General features: G+C 36.8%; 1 protein-coding gene across 1 annotated transcript in view; it reads right to left on the bottom strand.

The window, feature by feature from the left end:
- ENPP1 (ectonucleotide pyrophosphatase/phosphodiesterase 1) overlaps positions 1 to 23268 on the bottom strand; it is a 53990-nt gene that overhangs the window by 10966 nt on the left and 19756 nt on the right. The window contains 12 exon segments of the mRNA XM_040552132.1: positions 2276 to 2363; positions 5175 to 5244; positions 6321 to 6448; positions 7404 to 7435; positions 8947 to 9078; positions 9786 to 9894; positions 11448 to 11520; positions 11830 to 11895; positions 13101 to 13210; positions 14285 to 14404; positions 15710 to 15789; positions 18916 to 19013. Of these exon segments, the coding sequence (XP_040408066.1) occupies positions 2276 to 2363; positions 5175 to 5244; positions 6321 to 6448; positions 7404 to 7435; positions 8947 to 9078; positions 9786 to 9894; positions 11448 to 11520; positions 11830 to 11895; positions 13101 to 13210; positions 14285 to 14404; positions 15710 to 15789; positions 18916 to 19013 (1106 nt within the window).

The following is a 23268-nucleotide window of genomic DNA, read 5'->3' as shown; positions in this document are numbered from 1 at the left end:
TATGTTTTCAAAGTACAGCAGGTGACGAGACAGCCTTGTATCCAAAAGCTCGGGAGTTAGATCACTCACCTAGAGCACAGGAGTTCAGAGCTCAACTTTCCTTCCTACATGTGGAAATTGAATACATTTCTCCCTGCACTGTGCCATTCATGTTATGACCTCATTCCCTCCAGAATAAGCTGCTTTGCTTTGGGAAGAATAAATCAAGGTTTCTAAAGCAGTCCCTGCTCCAATGAACATCTCAAACAAAACAATATATAAATAATAATAATAATAAAACAACAATAATAATAATAAACCACACCACAGAATCAATCCTGGAACTCACATCCCCAGTTCAACAGCTAAATTACACTCTTATCTTCTTATCATTTTAATTGGAGCATCCAGGAACTCACAATATCTGAGAAACCCCCAACTCTAGCAGTTCGAACGCTTTGGAAAACATGAGATGAAATTCCCTCATTCAGACAACACAATCAGTTGCGCATATCTGGTGTTCATGATTTGAGCTCTGATGTGCTGCATAAATTGGAACCGTTCTTTCTCTAGCTGCCCTTTGAAGAAGGTACACCCTAGGAACCCAAATGACAAGGGAAAGAAGATGCCTTTCTGCCATCCAGAACCACACCTAAAGCCCTTAGCAAGGAAAAGGTTTAGGAAGTTGTCTCATTTCATCATTTTCTACCTGAAAGTTAAGTTGCTGGCTTCTAACTCTTTCTGTACAGGATAGAAGAAATCTGTATCTCAGTGAATACACACAAGATGTCTCATCTGTCACTGAACTTGCTTCCATGAGATGCCAGTAAGGACTCTACCCCTCCCCTGAGGCATATACAGAACGGAATGGGGGAGTATAAGCAGGTTCAAGGAAATCAACCACTACATGACAAGACATCAAAACACACAAAGGTATGCAATACACACTTCCTAATGGCCTCTGTTTCCTATTCCAGCAAAGAATTTAAACATGTGGTTTAAATATGGTATACCTGAATATTGCCACTGATCTCAAGCATGTGCAGTGTTCCCGTTAAGTGCTTTCTGGATCAAACCCTTTGGCAACATATTGTCTCTCACAGAAGCATGTGTTAGAGCAAGCATGGATCCTGGCAAGAAAGAGAAGGAGGCAGGAGATAATGGAAAACAGGTGAAGACCTCAAAGGGAATAAATTAACTGTGAAAGCAGAAAAACTAGCAGTGGGCATTGGGAGAAACCATGAAATACAGAACGAAGGAGAACGGACACAAGAGCAGGAAATAACGGTCACATTGTATTTGAAAGGGGAAAAACAGGAGGGCAGCCAGGTCTGATTTTCTGAAATAAAACCCACTTCTCTGGTGCACTGAAGACCATGGAGGTATAAGAAACGGGGAACCTGAGTACTGCAGCTATGCAAATGAAGAGACTGAAGTTTAGAGCAAGACTCCAAAGCCATGGAACTGCAAGCTAACAATATAGCTGCAGACCATTAAAAGACAAAAAAAGGTGCATTTGAAATAGCTGTGATATTAAACAATGAGAATGGACAGGGAAACATCCAAATTCAAGTATTAAAAGATACAATACATACATTGAACAAGTGACACAGACATGGGTGAATCAGGGGGAAAGTTTGTTACATGACTCAGGAAGGTATGTCAATTTCAAAAAGAAAATCTCAAATTCAATTAACTGAATTAAAAACATCTAAATCAGATAATTAAAATTGAAAACATAGGAAAGGAAAACAACAAATAAGAACACACATGACAGACCTCACAAGAAATTGCTCAAGTGCATGAAAAATTGGATGGGGCAGGGGGGACATGACTCAGGCTTTCTGGAAATGAGCTGCGTGGCAGCTGAACCCATATCCTCATAACCGTTACTGTGATTGCTATTACTACACTGCCTGAGTAAGGTCACCTGAGGGATTAATATTGAATTAAGCTTCTAATTAAATAGGAGAGAGAAAGGGAGGGTGCCTTCTTGACGAGAGGGAGATTGTAAAGTAGGCAGTTTTAGTACTGGTGAGCCAGTGGCACGCACAGGGACTAGTGGAAAATATAGATATAAGCAGCCTAACTTGCACAGCCTGAATAGTTCTCAGTCATTTAGAAGCTGAATCTTTCTCAGAAAAACAAACAGCTTTTAATTAATGAAAATCAGCATGAAATCTTAAGGACAGTTTTCTAAGGGCTTTTAAAAGTTCATTATTAAAAGAAGATTTCTGACACCCAAAAGCTATTACGTTTTTAATGAACAAAGGAGACCCCCATTGATTGTACTTACCACACATTAAATTATATACTTCAATGTTTTCAAATGGATCAACCTGAGTTTGAAACTTGAATCCTGGTCCAAAACCAATGAAGATAGCCTAGGGTTCACAGAGAAAAGTGGAATTCTCTTTCAGACAGTTTGAAACTGAAAATATCTTCACATCAGCATTTTCTTCCAAAAACTTATCTTTACTTTAGCAACATAGTATGGATCAAGTTAAAACATCCTTTTCTTTAAAAAGAATTCCAGTAAAATGCATGTAATCAGATATTTGAAAAGATATAGGAATAATTTTAAAAAATAGCAAAGGAGTCATAGGAAAACCAATTCTGTCTCGTTGCCTTTAAAAAGATTCCTTCATCCATTTATGAAGTTCTTTGCTCTCCTCTGCTTTTCAAGAAGTTAAGCTCATTCTCCTAAATGATTTAAGTGATTTAATGAAAATGTTGAGCCAAAATAACCATTGCTGTTCATGCCCTGTTGTGGTTTAAGCCAGCAGGCAGCTAAACACCATTAACTCTACTCTAGCCGAAACCAGGACACCTGCAGACAATTTGGAAACTTTTAATTTAAGTCTGTAAAAACATCTGTTAGAAACGATGTTCTAAATAGATGAAGGAATTGTGAGATCCTAGACTTCTACCTCATATTTGCAGCTGTTTATTCTTCTTCTTGCACCACTTCCTGAGCTGTGCTGGCACAAGCAATTGTATAGCCATACAGCAAACCTGAACCAGAAACTCGGTCAGTTCAAAACATTTTTTTTCTATTGGCTCTTTTTCATCTGGTTCAGTTCCCAGACCTACTTAGCTCTGCAGCCACGCAAAGCTTACGCTAGGATAGAGCAGGGTTCACTGCAGGACTAAGAGCAAGGTAGCATAGGCAGCAAATGCTTGAATTCAACTGTTGTCAAGACAATTGTTTTTAAACTTACCCTGAGATATTCAGGTAGGGTTGTTTGTTTGTTTGTTTGTTTTTAAGTAAAGTAGCTTGTGCACATCTGCCATGTAAATATACTGAATGAGCAATGGATGCTTTGCATTCTGCAGATCTCAAAGCTCTTTGCAAACAATGCAATTGTCTCATTTCATAGCTGTGTGGCAAAAATAGAGGCTAAAAATTCTAACTTCTTTTTTAAGATGTTAGCATAATGCAAGCTGTTATTCTGCAATTGTTGCTACCAAAATCTGTGGCCTAACAATGTACTCAAGAGGCCTAATCGCAACTACATGAGGCAGGAATATGCTACCTCCTTTCTGTTGACCTGGGCAATTACACAGTATGAAATCTATGCTGGTATGATGTAAGCTACAACAGGATGAGAAAGACCAATTAGGGATGCTATAAACTGACAATCCCAAGTCTGGCAAGAAGTTTGACTTTATTGTTAAACTGCTTAAGAAAATTTATGCAGTTGAACTGTAGCAGAGAGACTACAGTACGCTGTCATTTGGCATCACATGGCCCTGTTGGTTTAACCCATGGTTAGGTATAGAAAAATCAACAGATTTTCTGTTGTCAAATCAGGGAAGAAAAGTAAGCCTGGAAGGATAAACTGATACACAATTAATACAGGTTTGATTAACAGTTAACAAAATAAGTTGATGTCAACACTAAATATTTCTATTTATCATAATGTAAAATAAGTCTTTTAAGAGTAAAATCTATGTTTTACAGGGACTACATAGGTCTTTTTACAACACTGTTTAACTCACAACTGTTAGTAGATTTTATCCTGAAAATAACTTTTTTGAAATAAAGACTATCGCCTTTCATTTTGTTGATAGAGACCAAAGCAGAGAATAGGTTAAGTGACTTGCCCAAATCAGAGGGAGCTGAATGAGAATATGATTTCATGTTTCTCAAGTTTAATACCCTATATTTCCTTTCCATTCCTTATTAAAGAGAAGATGTTAGGGACTCTGTCCTCAATTTAAACATGACTGACATGCTTAACAGCAGGGCTACCTCAGAACAGTGTTACCTAGGCTATCATGAAAAAACAGAATTATAGAGTTGGGAGACCACTTGGTCAACTTATGCAATAAACTGAATCAAAAATAATATAATTATTTCTGCAAGATGTGTGTCTGAACAGTTCTTAGAGTATTCCTGTGGTAGGACCTCCATAGACTTCCAGGTCAAACTATTCTACTCTATAATGATTTAAAAGGAGTTTTCTAATAATCAAATCCATTCTTCTTTACTGTAGTTTAAGACTGTTACTTCTGGTGGTAGTTACTGTGGAAAATGGAGAATGGACCAGCCTTAGAGACCAGAGGAACTGACTGGCTAAGGGATACTGGCAGCACCATGCTCTCCAGTGGTACGTGGTAGGAGGCAGGGAGACAACAGTAACCCCCCACCCTCTTCCTTTTATTTATTTTTTTAAACCATGAGGCCAAGGAGCTGCCCAGAGAGGTTGTGCATTCTCTGTCCTTGGCAGTTTTCAAGATGCAGTTGCATAAAGTCCTGAGTAATCTGGTCTGATCTCACAGCTGACTCTGCTTTGAGTTGGAGATAGGACTAGAGACCTCCTGAGGTCCCATCCAATCTGAAATCTCGTGCTCTATGATTCCTATATTTGAGGATTTGGAAAGATAAGTTTTCTCTTTTCCTGCATTTAATGTTAAAACAATAAAACTTGGAACATCTTTATATTCTCACCAGCACAGTCAAATCTCTGGGGCAAGTCCTGTTGCATTTTTGCCCGACACTTACAACAATAGAATCCCACCTTGTGCGGGTTACCCAGCACATCATAATAGTAATCAAAGAAACGTTTGATTTCTTTAATTGCAGATGACCATAGGTCGTAAAATAATAATAATCCCAACACCTAGCAGCCACAACATTCGTAAACTGAAGGTGCTAAAAGTAAGAGCTAACATAAGTTTTCAAGTCTCACCTGCATACTGGGGAAGCGATTATCAGAGCCATGGAATCCACCTGTGCAACTTTTAATCTCAAATGGTTTCCTATTAAAAAAAAAAAAATCACAATTTATATAACTCATACTTTACAAACCATATCAGCTTAGAATACATTCCATGGTGCGTTGTTTACTTGTCTATTTAAAGATTTCAGAGGCTTATCCATAGGGAATAGAAATTCTTCAAGCTCTGGAGAAGAATGCCTTTAAATTAGAACGATAGTTTTCTCCATAAATCTTATTCCTCTGGAATTCTCAAGTGTCTATTTAAAGTCAAGTATCAGAAGACACATGAACAAAATATTTGTTCTTAGGGTAAGAGATTATCACTTCACTGGCATTTAAGAAACAGAACTTTACAGTATACTATATAAGTATTTTCATAAGATTTTTTTAATAAACATTGTAATGTAATTCAGAGCATTCAGCTGGGCATCTTACAGTCTAGTAAAAACAAATCTCCAACATATGTCAGGTCCACATACATCACTTAAATGCATTCATTTTCAGTAACCCAAACCTGATTTGCAAAACCTGCACGTTTTCAGTTTTACAGAACAGGACTTATTGAATACATGAGCTGAAAACCTCTTTGGTGATGAAAGCCCTGGAATATCACAGAGGTGTTCAAAATTACATTATTACAGCAGGTGCCCTTATTCTGGGGGTTGTAATTTCATTGGTCAGAACATGTAAGCTAATTACTAACAACAGCATGTTCTGTAAATTCAATGTGGATCACTCACAAGACTGATTCAACAACAGTTATACATATGCTTAACATTCATGACTCACTTCAGAAATTCCTAAAGTATGGCACGATGTGCTTGAGAAAAAGGAGACCTTAGTTTCTAACATTTGTGTCACAAAGCCTGCTGCTACCTGCATATTCAACAAGGGAGTATCCATAGCTGTGAGTTTAGAATTGAGCCTTCTCAGGTCTGCACAAACTGCAGAGAAGAGCATGGTTTCTGTATCCCTTGCAACAAGAAATTCAAGAACAAGAACAAAAATTCCAGGCTCCAATAGCTATCATTGGACTCTAAGCATCTGGAAGACAAAGGCTATGAGAAAACTATGAATTCTTTGCTGTATAACCAAGTACTGAAAACTGCAACTTACCTAGCAAGTTGCCACTGGGAGTTTAAATAAAAGTGCAATGGTTCAATCCGGTCATTGTTGGCATAATGGAAACGCTTGGGTAGAAGGTGTTTCATATAAGCTTTGAAAGGTTGATTTGGTTCTCTGCACTGAAATATTTCAAATTAAAATATAAATTGTAAATTTCATCACAATTGTCTTTATTTCATGCACAGTTCTTACAAAGCACTTCACTTACAAAGCATCTGCAACAGCTTCTATTAAGGACAATGGGACTCCTTTAAGTTTGGAGTCATATGGTCTGGCACATAAATATTAATACTTAAAGCAAAAACTAACTGGTTTTGCATTCAATAATTATTAAAAGAATATTTATATGAGATTATAGAAACCATTTACTCTTCTTATTTTTTTCCTTATGGGCTACAGTTGTACAGAACCAAACTGTATTGCCTATAATTCATAAAAACTACAGAGACATGAACATTATGATATTTTCAAGTGGTAGGAGACTATCCAGCGCAATAATTGTACATTTCTGTAATACTGGAAGTCACAGACACTCTAGGCTTTTTTAGATTGGTCACACAGGAACAAACAGATTTTTCAGTGGTGCAGGGATGTGAACAGAAGTCTAGAAGTATAGAGCAGAAAAGCAAATTCCTTAAGTTGGAATTGACAAAAATGTATCACTATCCCAGCTCAAAGCTGTTTATCAAAAGGGTGTGAGCAAGCTAATCTTATGCTTGTCCAGGAAATGGAGCTAAGCTTTACACTGATTTGGCCCTCAGTCAGCATGGTCCAGATACACAAGTTCTCCAGTTTGAAGAGCAACATGATACAGCATTATGTAAGAGGTAGTGAAAAGAAATGAAAACAAAACCTTAGTTAATGCACAACCAGAGACAGTCAAATGACACCTTACCGAACTTTGACCTTCCCTTCCCTTTCCCTACAAGGAACTACTTTTTTTTTGTTGTTAACTTTACAGCATATGGAAGGCCACTGATTCAAAGTCTAGATGCATTTCAGTAGCTTAGAAAATAGCTGATGCTATAAAATACCAAGCAGAAGTTAAGCTAGAACAGGTAAGATGACACTTACTGTGAGGTTTCTGACAATGCCTTCATAGTTAACTGGAAGAATCATATGTAAGAATTAGTCACCTAAGTTAAAAAAGATCAGATATAAAATGAAAGCATTCCCATTATGTAATATATTTAACTTCAAAATATTTCTGACACAGAAATCATTTTTCCAGAATGAAAGCTCTGCGGAGCAAAACATTCACTAAGCTGTCAAGTTATTGTTTCTATGAACTTTTAGTTCAGAGACACTCCTTCCTTGCTTAATGACAGCTTTAAATTTTTCAAGTACTTTAGCTACAGTTAGAAAAATAATCTGAGAAGTACGCTTTCACAAAAGAGGCAGCTAAATGCTGTGCTAATGAAGCTGGATTTTTCCTACTTACTAATAAAACTCTAAGGAAAAAAGAAACAAATAGAACAATCAGGACGGCAGCTTTATCTGGCAAGCGTCCTTAGAAAGAAAAGCCAAGAACAAGCGAGCCAAGATTCAGATTCTTAGACTCAAGCCAAAAGGGGACATCACATCATTTAACTTGACGTTTTGTATAACACAGGCCCATTACATTTCACACAGTTACTCTGCCCTGAGTCTGATATTCAGTGCCTGACTGAAGTACATAAAGGATTACGCTTGCAAGGGAACCATTAATAATTCCTGCACAGATATACTCAGTGCTACAAAGACAGATACAATATTTCATGAAAATAGTGCATGTGACAAAAACAGGAGATACTCTGCTTTTCTTCTCCCTGAACGTGTTTGTCCAAAGAGAACCTGGAACCCACACTTTCCAAAGGAAACATTAAAATTGTTTAGAATAGCACCAAGTAAACAAAACTTAAAGTCAGTGGGGTTGAGGCATACAAGTTTTAATGGGCTTGGAAAACAATTATCTAGACAGAAAAAGCAATTAAGTGTGAAGGAAGCACTTGTATTCAACATTAAAATAAATTAAAAACTGCCAGCATTAAGTGTTCTGCTGCAATGAGACTGCTTAATAAATTGAAATTTAAGATCTGTAAGCATTCATTGATCTTTACTCAGGTTGATAAACTTCTTTTATGATTATTTGCAGTTCACTCAACTGGTTTGTTGTCATACCATTAGGAGAAAAAACTTTTATTTTAAATAACAATGAAATATAATACTCAAAATGATATGTAAAAGATGGTAAAATTTTTACATTTCTTTAAGTCTGAAATACAGCAACTCTCTATATAAACTGGTAAATCAGGAAATAATGTGAGACATGAGGGGAGATTTTGGGGTCTATCTTGAGTACTGAAGATACATTCAAAGGACTGCCCTTCACAAAGCAAAGCATTTGTGTGTTGTCACTCTGAGGCATCCCACATAAGCAATTTGTAGAATTTATGTACACTTTCAGACCTGCAAAGGCGAATGGTCTTTAAAAGCATGGGTGTACCACTCAGTATTTCCCCTTAATTATTACCCAGCTTGTCCCTAGCTGACCCGGAATATGTATATCCTAAGTTTGTACTCAGAAAGCACAAAACGGTACAACAAAGTAACAGAAATTAGTTTAGCAACTACATACAAGAGAAATACTCATCTGGAACATTATTAGGTCGAAGGCGAGCTGCAGGACCAGGTACTAATATGAAATCTTGAACATTATCCAGGTAGGTGCTCAGATATGCTGTTTTCCTGCAGCTCCCTGCTTCCATTCCTGCACAAGAAAATAAAATTTATTTAAATATGTGAGTATCAGTGTGGAGTATCCTTGCTGATGAGACACATAAGTTAATTGTAAAAATCAGAAATACAATTTCTCAGGTCTTTTTATCAGCAACACCAAGACATGGTCAGACCAAAGATTCACTTAGCCCAATACCTTCCAAAAGCAGAAAAAAAGAAAAAAAAAAAAAGATTGGTAAAAGATACAACTTTTCACTTATTACAGAAATAATTATAAAAATATAGAAAAGCTATTAAAGAAATAAACCGAAGTTTCACATTTACAGCCTTTTAGTAATGGATAAGAGAATTAATAACTGAAAGGAAGATGTGGCTTTGGTTTTCAATTCAGCAATTCATAGACTTGTTGTGTAGTGTAGTTAAAAGAATAAAATGATTTTTTTTTTTTCAATTCTCCTTTTGATTTCTTTTATCATTTGGTAATGATTACAGGAGAAATTTGGAATAAAATATGAAAATGATTTAATCCTTCTCGATGTTCTCCACTTCTTTTCCCCACACTCATAGTCTAATTCTCACCCACACTGATTATCTCTTATGCCATGCCCATAATACAGAAGTTTATATATATTAGCAGGTTCCTTAACATTGCCACAAACATGCAAGTATAAACTCAGAATATTACTTTATAAAAACAGCCCTTCAAAATTTTGATACATTTTACAAAATCAAATTTACCATGATCTGATATAAAAATAATGTTCAGGCACTTATGCAAGTTCATCTGTTTGAGACCATCCATCAGCATCCCAACTATGTTGTCCACTCTCTGTAGTGCCAAAATGACCTGCAAGGACAAAAGCAGGCATGTAAAGTGCCTACTGATCACTTTAATTAAAAATAAATTAAAAAATACTGCTAGAGAGAGTGAATAAGTTTAAACTGCAACAGTACGTGCTAGTAATAAATAAGGATTTCTTCTTATAGACCATTCAAGGTTAGATGCAGTCCAGGCATAGGTAAAGGACACAGGGGAACTAACCAACTGTGCAGCAACCCCCAAACGCACAACAGGGAGCACACAGAGTTCACATGAGAGGAGGAACTGTGAGGACAGGAGAATACAACATTCTCAATACCACATTAAACCTGCTTTTCCTTTATTCCCACTTCTCTCAGTTCTGCACCCTTCAGATACATATTTTTTGCATCTACTGAGAACAGACTCAAGAGGTGCACCTCTAAGGCTAAATGAAAAGAGAGCCTGGAGACTGGCTAGCACCTGCATAGCTCAGAGCTACCTCCATCTACAGAAGACTGGATGTATCTACACTATACAGCTCTTGGTCCTACTTTTTTTCTGTGCCACAACCTGTACTAAGACAGAACTACACATTTTTATGTGTTTTCTCAGTTTAAAACATTTGAACAAATCAGATTACAGACAGTAAGACTGGTTTTAAAGTATGATATTGAGGATGTTTGTCACTTTACCAGGAGCATAACCGAGGACAATATGGAATGCCTTAGGGCAAGAGTGCTGGTGGCAAAACACCAGAGGACTCAAGAGAACAAAGGAAGCCAAGCCTGCGGCAATCTTCCTCCAAATTACCATTGTGAGTGGCCCTGGAGCAAACTGTCCTTGAAAGCACCTTTGAAAAAGCAAGAGCTTTTTCTTGTTGTCACCACTGCGGTTAAATACCTAGCTGATGCTCAAACTTTCTGACCAGTCAAGACAGGAGGATTTTTTTAAAGTTCCTGAGAGCTTTTTCCTTTGCATGTTTCACTTCTACCTGTAAAAATATAAAGCTACTTAGTGCTCTTGTAAACAACAACACCGACCAGTCCCAAAAACTTATACAATGGCTTATACAACTGTGTGATAGGGTGAGCTTCCCTTTTATCACTCTCTTTCCAAGAAGACATAAAATCTAACTGCAGGGAGATAAGACCAATATTCATCTGAACTTTGCACAGGGACTGGGGAAAATGAATGAAAATCATAACATGAATGCTTATCCACCAAAATTTGGACTATCATGGGTAAAATCTATGTTCTTGACAAGATGAAACTGTACAAAGTTTTGGTGGTGTGTTTTTGCTGTTTTTGTTTTGTTCTAAAATCAGCATAAAAAGTTTGTATGGGTCAGGTAAAACAACATACAAGAGATGGCAATTTTAAAGTTACTGAAGCAAAATAAAAATTAGAGTTACTGAATAGGCTGTTTACTGCATGCTTTGTATTGATGTTAATTATGGACACGCTGTCTATTAAAAAAATCTTTTTCTAATAAGTATACTGAACACAGTCTTGGTTCATCTAATGCGATTTATAAAAGGTTTATTATAGAATCAGAGCTAAAGTTCAAATTAAAAGAAGAAAAAAAATAAATTACTTACTCCACTGCTTACTGGTCCAAACTTATGGCCTGAGGAATCTGGTTCTTCTAAATACAGAGTGTAAAAGTGTGGTCTATATCAAACAGTACCAAAAATGTAATATTTTACATATACGTTGAGACAGTTTGAAGAGATTATATTTCAACAATGGATACGGAATATTGGAAACAACTCTATAATTCAGAAGCAGGGCACATTAGAGGGAAATAGAGAAACATAACAGTAAAAATAGTTTTCAGTCATAAAAACAAGCTTGCATCTAATAGTATTTTAACATTTCTAGAGTAATATATAATATAGTTTAAAATAGAAATCATATTTACAAAACATTTCATTGCAATACCACTGGAACAAGAACTCATGCTTGCAATTGTATACCTACCTTTCATCTTCAGGTAACTGCAGCCAGCGAAGAATAGTTACCACCCTTTCTTCAAAAGGGACTGAGCTGTATCAAAACAATACTAGATCAACTAAATATTTCCAAGAGCTACAAAACTTTAGTCACACATATTACAAAATCAGTGTTTATTAGCAGAGAAATTTGAATTCAACTGAATGCTATTAATGGATATTTAACAGAATACAAGTTTCTCTGTGCTAATTTTCTGTGATTCTTGAGGAGTTGATGTCCTTATTCTAAAGCTTACATCAATATTCTCCCCATTGACTGCAATGAAATTATAATACAGTTCTCAGTATTTCTTGTGTTTATTTTACAAACAGAATAATTGATTTTAAGGTACAAATGCATGTGTAGGTTTTCTTTCCTGTATTAAGTTTTGAAAATGTCTTGGTTTGGGGGTTTATGTTTATACAGTTTGAATACAAATTCTCATACTATGTCACAAAGGAGATCCTCATCAATCTGAAGCAGACCAACAATAAGCATGTTGACCTGTAACATTTTGAGGCATCCACAAAGTTAGTAATTCAGCTACCTATCACAAGTTTAACTGAACATGTATGAATCCCTAAAGAACAGCATAGATAGTAAGTCAAGAATCAGGATTTCCATTCTATATTAAGGTGTAGGGAGACAGACTGATTCAAGGAAGACAGAAATGAAAAGCCTTGTTTCTTGTAAGAGATTTGAAATTATTAAATAAATAGTGATAAATACATTTATGTGGCATTTTCATTAGACAAAAAATGCTTAAATGCAATGAAGACCAATGACTGACTAAAATATCACTGCCTTAATGTGAAATATTATGAAAATTTACAATGAAAATAATTTGACACTGGAACAATTTACAAGTAATGATTTAAGAGTAAGATGTTAGTTTTCAGGGATAATACTATGTCAAGACCTGATACATTCACCTTGTGAGAGATTTGGATTGAATGACTCTAAACACACCCATAGATGACTTGTATAAATATAAATGGAAAAGCACTAAAGCGTCAAAGCTGGGTGCTCTTAAAGCTGTTTTTTCCACATATTTCCTGTAAAACGTTTGCTGAAGAGTGGCAAAACCATTAGACAAAGAATCTACACTGCAGTGAAAGGAAGTTAATTTGATCCTACTTTTCTTTCATATGGTATAGAACTATTTAGAAACGCATAAAAGGTTTTATACTTTCTCTGGGATCTGTCCCATCACAATAGTTAATGTAAAATATTCATCCAAGACACAAGATTTCACACACCTATTGTATTTTTCATACAGATTTGGAAAGGTCCCATCAATTGCTACATCTGATCCAGGCCAGAAGAACGTAGCAGCTTTCAGACCTTGGTACATAGCTGTTAGCCAGATCTGCAGGACAAGAATAATCATTGTCATTAGTGGAGTTCACCCAGTTGTGAACCACTCCCACCATCTCTGCACCTTTCAGAAAGATCAAAAACTAAAAACGTTAAGCAGAGCACTCAGGACAGTCAATTTTGCATCTCTCTGCTATCTGCAGTCCCGATATACCATCCAGCCTGATTCCTTATTGCAAACACCCATACCCCTTCCACTGCTACACTGCGGGGAGCCAGGACAGAAGCAGGATCTACCAGCTTCCGCAGCTAGGAGCAATAATGCAATAGCAGAACCACAGCTGAGTACTACGAAGCAGAAATTTCTCAAGAACAACGGAGTAAGCAAGAAAGAGCAGGAATGTTCCTGCATACTCTGAAATATAGGAGCAACAGTTAGGTCAATGTTTCTGATTTTAAGGCAGATCCCATGATTTACAGATTTTTCTGTTTTCAGCGTGGTTTCCTGCCAGACTCCTGCACCACTTTCTTCTCTGTGGCCTGCAAAGCCTACATTTGTGTTCTTTCCTCCTCAAATATCAGTCCTCCACACATTACTAAAAGGTTGCACCTGCTCCTTCACTGTTCTTCACGTCAGCTCTCACCCAAACTTTCCCATGCCAGTTCGTTTTGATGGCAGTCTCAGCACATTTGCCATAGCAGTATGATTAAACTAAGAGCTTTTCTTTTAAAACCGTATCTTTAGACTCAGTAGTAATTTGGGCAGAATGCAAACCTTTACTACTGCTTATTACTGTAATTGGTCTGAAAATTTCCTTAGAGAAGTTAACTGCAAGCTCACGTGATATTGAGAACAGAAGAAAATCTGCTATCTTTACTAGTTATTTTGAGCTAGTTTTCTCTTTACGGAAAATTTCATTTAAGTTCATCAAAATATATTACACTGCTTTGTTCCTAATTCTGCAGCTCTAGTATAGCAATTTTGAATCATGATGAGTAAGTAACGCTCCTTGGTTGACTTAGAAGTACCCTCTGTAACTTTTTTAACATCACTACGCAGTCAAGTGATGTTAAATAATATGACAAAATACTGCTGTAATGCTCTCAGCTGTGCAATAATACTTACAGGCTGTCCTTGGTACCACTGTGGATTAAACTTCTCTTCACTTCTAAGGGTGAAGGATGCATTTCTTTTGAGGTCATACATCTTGTTATCAATTATACCATGAGATTCAGGATACAGTCCCTGTAATTGAGAGGACACCTTGTTGCAATGTTATGAACCTTCTGGCTACACAAATATATGTTTGTTAGACAAACATGTTCAATGAATAATCTGTATGTGACCCTACTCCAAGCTCAAGACTACACCAGTACCTCAAATTGCAAATTTAACAGCATCACCTGTTATTGCTACCAAAACCTACCTTACAATTTTTAAATGCTTTGCAGTGAGATTAAAAAAAATAATTAAAAGCATTTCAAAGGAGAATTGTATATCAATGGATGAAAGCTCCAGCTGGGGAAAACCATTCTATAAACAGTTAAAGAAGTTCCGAGTCACCAGCTGCTAGGTAGCTTTAACAGTCTGAGTGCTCTTCTTTCACACAGACTGACTTCTTTTTAGATTAAAGGGGATAATAACACCATTGGGGCTTTCATGAACACAACTGCCTGCTAATTTTCACAAGAATGGGGAGCTGAGACAAAGCTCTACATGGTGTTTAGAGATACTCTAAAGTGGCCATAGAGCACGGTTAACACCTCTAGCTGTATATTGAAACACGGATACTTGGCAGGATTACACAATTAAAAATCTCATTCCTGCACTCCTGCTGATTTACCAAAAGCCAGTCCTGAAAAACTGGGAAGATAAGAAAGAAGATGCAGACCGTCAAGTATTTAATTCAATTTTACTTCTCACATCATGAAATTAAGAAGGCTCTGCGGGATTCCAGCCCTGTATTCAGTGCTGACAACCTCCTTTTTTCTTTTTCCTTTATACACAGGAGGTGAAGATATTCACAAGGTCAGGTTTGGGATAATTCTATCCAGGTTTGGGTACAGTCAACCATGGAGCCGACACTAATATGATACTCAGATCTTTCCTTTCATTTCATGTATGTCTTTGGGCTATGCCAAGATGCCTTGAAGAAGCGGAACAAGGCTGACAATTTAAAGTCAGGCTGCTCTCACTCCTGACTTTAAGAACAGATAGATCTGCAGTTTATTGGAATGAGGTTTTACAAATGAGGTTTTGTAAAGTGGCATGATTTACATTTATATGGGAATTCCTGCAACTGGTCTCAGAAGAACTGGATTACTTAAAGAGATCAGATCTGAGCAGTTAACTATAGTGTTATACAATGACAATCTAAATTATGCAACGAGCATAATAAATACATTTCCATATTCTGGAGGGAAAATCCTGTAGTTTTAGTAATCCACACAGGAAGGAAAAAAAAAAAGAAAAAAACACTGTTGCCTTGGAGACAACTTGATAATGAACAGTCTCTTCGGTAGTGCAAACATAATATACATGAATTCTTACTGTGACAACGGAGTAATGATTGGGAAAGGTTTTTGAAGGATACACTGGTCTCATACTGGAAGTGTATGTTCCACATTTCTCTAGAAGGAAAAACAGCAAATTTACAGACAAAATTTCTGCAAGTTTCTATTATGCAGACATACTTTTTATTATTTTTTTTCTAAATCATGCTTCTAAAAAGTTTTCATTTTTCAGACTTCTGGTGTTAATACCTCATTTTTCTTCCCACATTCATTTACAAGCTGACTGAATGTTAGGAATACAAAATTTTGATATTCATAATGACTGACTCCAATAGTCATACGAGCAAGACCTACAGTCCTTAGGCACATGCATAGGTAAAAATGGATAATAAAAGAAATCACACCCTCCAAAGTTGCCCTGGTGAGCAGTATGTAAAATGAGCAGCTTGAGACCAACTAGCTACTTCACCATGGGAGCTCTCAGAGGTGAGACAGCACAGCTGCCACGACAGTGGTGCCCTGGCTTTCTCAATCACCCATCGAATCACTTTTTTTGGCACTCTCTCTTCTTTATATATATACACACGCATACACATAAAGTATATTAATAAAAATAAGCTCTTATTATAGAATGAATCTCAAAGTTTTCTTTATCTTGACAAAAAAAAAAAAGGTTCTTAAGGAGAAAATTTGTGCATAGTAGTATTTGTTAGTATGAAGTCACTAGCCAGGCCAAAACACTTAAGCAAAGTTTACTCAAGTTAGACTTCCAAAGGCAAATGTGCAGGACCTGATTTTCAGAAAAAAAAAAAAAAAAAAAAAAAAAAAGCGCCTTCATTATCAACATTAAAAATACAACGTGATAACCAAAAACTTTTCAACAGATCCTAAAGATCCCTATAGAAAGAAAACCAATCTTCACTGGCCTTCTGGGTTACCTATATACATATATAAATAAAATAGAATGAAAGGTTTAACAACAGAAGTGTCATGCCAAGGCACTTAGAACTCATTGGCTGGGGCTTTGGGTTAGGTCTCAGTTGAAATAACCCATTTCAGCTAATTAAGAAGAAGCCAAGCCAGCCAAAAAAAACCTCTCAAATTACATGGGCATTCTCTCCAGTTTTATGCTCTTAAGTAACAAATCATCGGTTCCACCCTTTTTGGTATGGCAACACACTTGATGCATTTCAACCATTTCCAAATCTGTTGTTGAGGCTATTTTCCTAAATAGTAGGGGTTTTTTTGCTGTTGTGTGGGTTGGGTTTTGTTTGGTTGTTTTTGTTTTGTTTTAGAGAAAGATACACTTAAAACATATTTTGTCCAAAATTGTAGGGGGTATCATTCCTATTTTTGGTTTGTTGTCTTAGTTAAAGACAACTGAAGACAAAAGGAGGATTTATTTTAAAATTATTATATCACAGTCTAGAAGAATGTGAACATGTCTTCTCCAAACCCCATAATACACATAATGGCTCTATCTAGGTTCCCTTAGAAGCCTCAGCACCATTCTGAATTCCCCACCTTCAACACATAACTCTGTGTGTGTGTATAATAAAAGTTGCTAAAAGTGAAATTGTGATATTGCCTCATAGGCGTTTACTCTAACAAAAATCTCCATGGAGACATCAGAGTTATACCCTAGTGACAGAATTAAAAATATTACCATTATTTTCTCTCATATGTCAGTATCAGGAAATAAATGAGGAATATAATAGAATGCTGCACTTGCCATCAAGTGTTTTAAAGAATAAAATCCAGAGATTTAGCAATGTCCTAATTTAAGAAAATAGTAAGTAGTCACATTAGGTAATGTGAATAACTGTTCATGGTTTCATAAATCCTGTCATTCATAAATTGTAAGTCTTTCTGGACACTTACTAGTTTAGTCTCTCCAGAGTAATGGAGAATGATGATACAGAATAATATTTTTTCCCCAGATTGTTCTTTATTTTATTCTAAAACATTATTAGACATTCTGGCTTTAAAATCTTCAAAAAGTTAAGTTTTGACCACTAAAAACCTCAATGATTCTGAAGAGGTGAATTGCCTTTGATAAAGATACTGAAGGATTTGGTTGAGGCAACTCAATTTCTTAGTGGTCAAAATTTATCATGGATTCAGTGGAAACAGAAATACAAGTTTATTACAGAAGTCACCACAAAACGTTGCACTGCAGCGTATCCACACTAAAGAATGCAGAAACTTTGCATGCGGCAGTGGACATCGCAGCCTGGAAGTCCTACAGATGCTTTGTGACACCACTATCTTGTATCTCAGCCAGAGCTATAAACATTTGTAATAGCCAACCTCTCTTCTCAATGCTCAAGATGTTGAAAATTTCAATAACTGCAGCTTATGAAATTGTTTCAAAGCCTCAATTAAAAAAAAAAAAAAAAAGCTAAAACCTCAAATACATCTGTGAATTGTTATCCTCTGGAACAGATCAAGTTGTAACAACCACTGTACAAAAAAACAAGTATTTTTACTGATTTATTTTTAGTCAAACTGAAACCAGTCATACCAGGTAGTAATTTATGAATGACAGCAAGATTGGCATATTTTTCAGACACGAAATGTCATCGGTTCTTTACAGACCACAGGAAAATGGAGACAGGAAAAGTAACTAAAGTTACTTAGACACTACAAAGTAGTGGCACGACCAAATCCAGAGAAAAAAACATACATATGAGAAATGAAGTTCTCATTTCTTCTGAAAATGTTTGTTATATGAAGGTTTTCTCAGATTCATCACATTTCTATGCTACATACCAGCCCTTCCATATCATCTTCCTTCTCTACCTTCTTTTTCAAGTAGAATGAAGTGCTTTCTATCTCACTTTCTGTTTTCTCCAAAGCCATTCCATCTAAATATGAGACAATATGCAATATAGAGCAAAAAGCATTCCTACTTCTAATTCCCCCCACATAAATAAAGTAAGCACACAACAGGAAGTGTCCATCTCTGAAATACAGCAATTGTTGCTTAACTGTTTTTTTAAGGTATTTCTGAAAATCCAAAGCCTAGCCAGCCCATTCCTCCATACCCTCCCTCTCCTTGCCCTTCCACCCCCACACACCTCCAGTTCTGTCTGCACAGCTGTTCTACAGTGCAAAAATATGAATTTCCACAGAACAGTGAGGATTTAAAAGAGTAGTAATAGCAGCATACACAGAAAAACAAACCCCACAGATTTTTGAGGTAAAACAGCATGATATTGCTTAGACAAGGGAACTACTCACGTAATTTGCTAATAACAGGTAGGAGTCTACCCCACGTCTGCAAATATTCTGCTCTGAAGCCATCCAATGAAAACAGTAACACCGGAGATTTGGTAAATCTAAACAAACAGAAATTCAAGTATTAAAAGAGAGACTGAGAAATAAATTCCTATCACTTATTTCAAGAAAGCTTTCCCAAGAATCTTGAAGATGTTCCTTAGGGGACTGTAAACCAGGCTGAGGAAATTAGTTCTCTGAAGCAGGAAGGTTTGCAGGCTGGCACAGCAGCAAGCAAGACAGCCATTGTGTCCTCTTTCTTTGCAGGCTGGCATAAGTATCCTGCTAGAAGAGGTAAGGCATACACACACATACACACATCCTGACAAGGCCTATTTTCACAAACACACACAATAAAACATAAGCCAAGATGCTCACATAATCTGCCTGGGGTTTTTTGGTACTCTATCTTGAAATCAGTTCCACTGGAGCCTCACCCAATCCTTTCCATCTCAAGGTATGAAAACGGAAAGAGAAAAGGCAATGCTAATCCATGGCTTTCCTTTATTTAGAAGAACTTATCTTCTGCACAAAACTCTGAACATAACTTGTGCACTAGATTTTCCTTAATCAGCAACTATAATACATATTTTTTCCTTTCATCTTATAAAGATTGTTTAACCAAATAAGAACTGAATCTCCACTCCTTCTGTACCAGAAGTACTACCAATCTCCAAACTGAAAAATGTGGTCCTATAACTGGAGCACTATAATAATATTTCAGCCTGGACTTGGCAGATAAATCCAGAAACTGATTTCACTGGAACAAGCAAAAATAAATTCTCTCCTTCCAGTCTCCACAGGACCTATGTTTTCCCAACTTCAGCCCTGTTCAAACAATTTCTCTCCAACTGTAAGTTCTTAAAACATTGCATCACTGATGGAATAGTCATCAGTAACTTCTTCCTTGAAGAAAAAATATCCTATGTTGAACCTATAAATGAGGACATGCGAGGCTGCAAAAGCACTGCAGTGCAGCAACAACCACTGAAAAAATAAGTTTGTCTAAAAGAAATTAATATATTTTACATGCCAATTAGAAGCTCATTTTTCCTTTCTGTTTACAAATTGTAAAATGAAAATGGCTTTTTAAATTTTTATTGGACTTTAGTTTCCCAAAATAAAACAGTGATGACAGAAGCCAAATATTATTTATAAAGTGTTGACAATTTCTTTATTGAGGTACTGCATGAAAAAATCCAAACAACAATTTACCCTGACAAGTAAAACATTCATAAGCCTTATTTTAGTCTAAAACAAACGTGACCACATTAAACTGAAGATTAGTCAGGCAACCAGAACATGTCTATCCTTTTTTTTTGGATGAACAGTCGGAAGCTTTTGGAAGAAGTTCAGCTAAAATGACTTCATTAGTCAGAACATAGCCTACCCTACCCCAGACAGAATAAAATATTAAGATGCATTTGTAACATAGAATCACAGAATGATTTGGGTTGGAAGGGACCTTAAAGACCATCCAGTTCCTACCCTCTTTTAGTTTAAAGACATTTCTCCTTGTCTTGTCACTGTACTCGCCAACAAAGAGTCCCTCACCAGTTTCCCTGTAGGCCCCCTATAGGGGGTACTGGAAGGCCGCAATGAGGTCTCTTTGGAGCCTTCTCTTCTCCAGGCTGAACAACCCCAACTCCCTCAGCCTGTCTTCGTAGGAGAGGTGCTCCAGCCCTCAGATCATCCTTGTAGGCCTCCTGTGGACTCATTCTAACAGGTCCATATCTTTCTTATGTTGGGGTCCCAGAGCTGAACTCTACTCCAGGTGGGGTCTCACAAAAGCAGAGATGTTTGTGGCCTGGTTTTCATCTATATGGTATATTTAATACCGTCTTTTGGAAAGCTTAGTAGAGACAGTAAGAGAGGAACAAGAAATGAATGACCTTCAGGCCAATATTGAAGTCTTTAGCAGAAAAGAGCAGGGAAACTTCATGTACTACCTTTGCCCATATTACAGATATTTTTTGCACCACAGATTTTGATTTCTGCAACTTCTACAAATACTTAACTTTTTTCAAACAAATTGATTCTCTCCAATGCAGAGGTCTAAAAAATTTCACTGCAAAGTTCCTTGCAATAAAATACGAACTTCGAGGCAAAGACTGTTCAATATTACCTACCTATAAGTCTAACCTAAAAACAAATTTAAAATAACTCCTTAGAAAGGGACTTTATGCAGTTGTGCCTGGCTTAACATTTTTGAGTTAACCAACTACTGAATACATGTTTTAGTTGTCTGCAAATCCATCTACTATCACCTCATGCACATAAATTATATTTGGCAAGATAGACCATTGCCACAGCTAGAGATATCGGCACTTTTGGTCTTTGTATACTCCCAAATACGTAACTCAAAAAGTCAATGACCTGTCCCATAGTCAGGGAAATGAACCTTGAGAGCCCATGTTAAACTGCATTCTTTGGAAGAACTCCAGTGCAATCCCCTTTGAGTAAAGCTCTATTTCACAAGACAAACTGATCTGAGCTCAGTTCTGAGACAAATCAGTGATTTCTGTGACTTTTTCTGTTTGTAGCTTAGCTTTTGCTCCGTCAAAAATGTGTTATCATGAGCAAGCAGACATGAGAGTACAGAGGCCCAAGCTTTGGCCCTGCCAGTGATTCATGCTGGCTGTGTCCAAGCCGTATGACAAGGCTGTTTCACAGCTCTTGGATAAATATGTATGCCACAGTCACATCCTGACTCCAAACTGAAGGAAATGCAGTGGTAATTATCCACTCCTATAAACTGGCTTCTATGGAAACATAACGCAGGCAACACAAGCTTGCTGTGGTCTAGCAGGTTCACCAGCCTGGATGATCGACAGACCAGAACTGTGGACCATGCTGCCAAGCTGACCTGCTTCCCAGAAGGCTGGTTAGACCACAATTTAAAAAAAAAAAAAAAAAAAAAAAAAGGAAAAGAAAAAGAAAAAGAAAAAAGTCTCCTCAAAAAGCTAAACATACTACACAGAGAATTTCCTACTGCCTACTGCCCCCAGGCATACAGTGCTGCCTACGCACAGCCATAAAGCATAGGAAGTAAAATGTTCTTTTCCATTAAATGTATGTAAGGCCTCAACAGGAAGCACAAATACACAATTATTAAGGAGAAAATAAATAATAACCTTCAAATACATAGGAGAGAACTGCAAAGCTATTTCTTCCAGCTCACTGAAGACAGCACATGTATTAATAGGCTTAAATTACAGCAAAAGACACTAAACACCAGGAAAAACATCTAGTTAAGCAGTAGGATAAAGTGCTTAAGAAGGTTTGAAATCTCAAAGTAGTATTTCACTCCTGAGACAGTGGGAAGGACTAGATGACTCTTGAAATCTTATAGCCCCTTATAATCCTATTACATAACATAGAATCCAGTATTGGAAAGATTTAATGTGTACTTCATTTTAAGCATTTGAGCCATCTTACTGAAATCAGTGGGATTTCTCAGATTAAGTACATCATCGAACACTGCAGTTTTTGTCTCCTCTGTCGCATATAAGCAGTCGCAACTAAAATTTTAACAACAACACGTTGTATTAATATGCACAGAATCAGAATCAATATCCTGAGGCCTCAAAATGAGCACTGAGCTAAAGTCACCTGCACTCCTACCTACTCCGCCACAGGAAGAAGTGAATTGTTTACAGACTTGTCAGTTCTGGGAGAAGTCTGTGTGCTAACAGTCTGAGATGAGCCTTCAGTAAATACCATTCAATTCAACTTTGACCACACATCACCCTTTCCTGGGCTGGGTTTTATTGCAACATTTATGGTTTTGCCAGGATTAAAACAATTTTAGTCAAGTAACTATGCATTCCTTTCATGCACTGAACAGGAACAAAAAAAAAAATACAACCAAGTTAACTAGCAGGAGTTGCCATTTGACATTTATACTATTGACAGTGGTTCTGGACAACACTCTTGTTTATCTGCTCTTTGGGGTATCACTCCCTAATCATGCATTCAGGAAACCAGCATCCTAGTCAGTTCCTAGCACACAGCCCTGAATTAATTCCTCAGAAAAGGAATTAATAATAAAAGGTTTAAGAACTGGCTGGCTACAAACCTCCTATGTGGAAGTTTATGAGGGACTTGGGCTCAATGCTAGAAGGAAGCTCCAATGTCTGTCTTGAAGCAGGTTCTGAAGTGTCAGTGTTTGTTATTGTTCCAAATCAGAATGAAAAGTGCTCATTTGGTATAAAAATATTCCAAAAGGAAATACGCCTTGTTTGACAATATTGTAACTCGAATAAATATAGTATGATTTACATATCTTAGCATAAGTAAAAAAAGTAATGATGTAAG

Source organism: Cygnus olor, chromosome 3, assembly GCF_009769625.2.
Source record: "Cygnus olor isolate bCygOlo1 chromosome 3, bCygOlo1.pri.v2, whole genome shotgun sequence".
Classification (NCBI taxonomy): Eukaryota; Metazoa; Chordata; class Aves; order Anseriformes; family Anatidae; genus Cygnus; species Cygnus olor.
The sequence above is the reverse complement of the archived record's forward strand: the minus strand, read 5'-3'. Positions and strand labels throughout refer to the sequence as shown.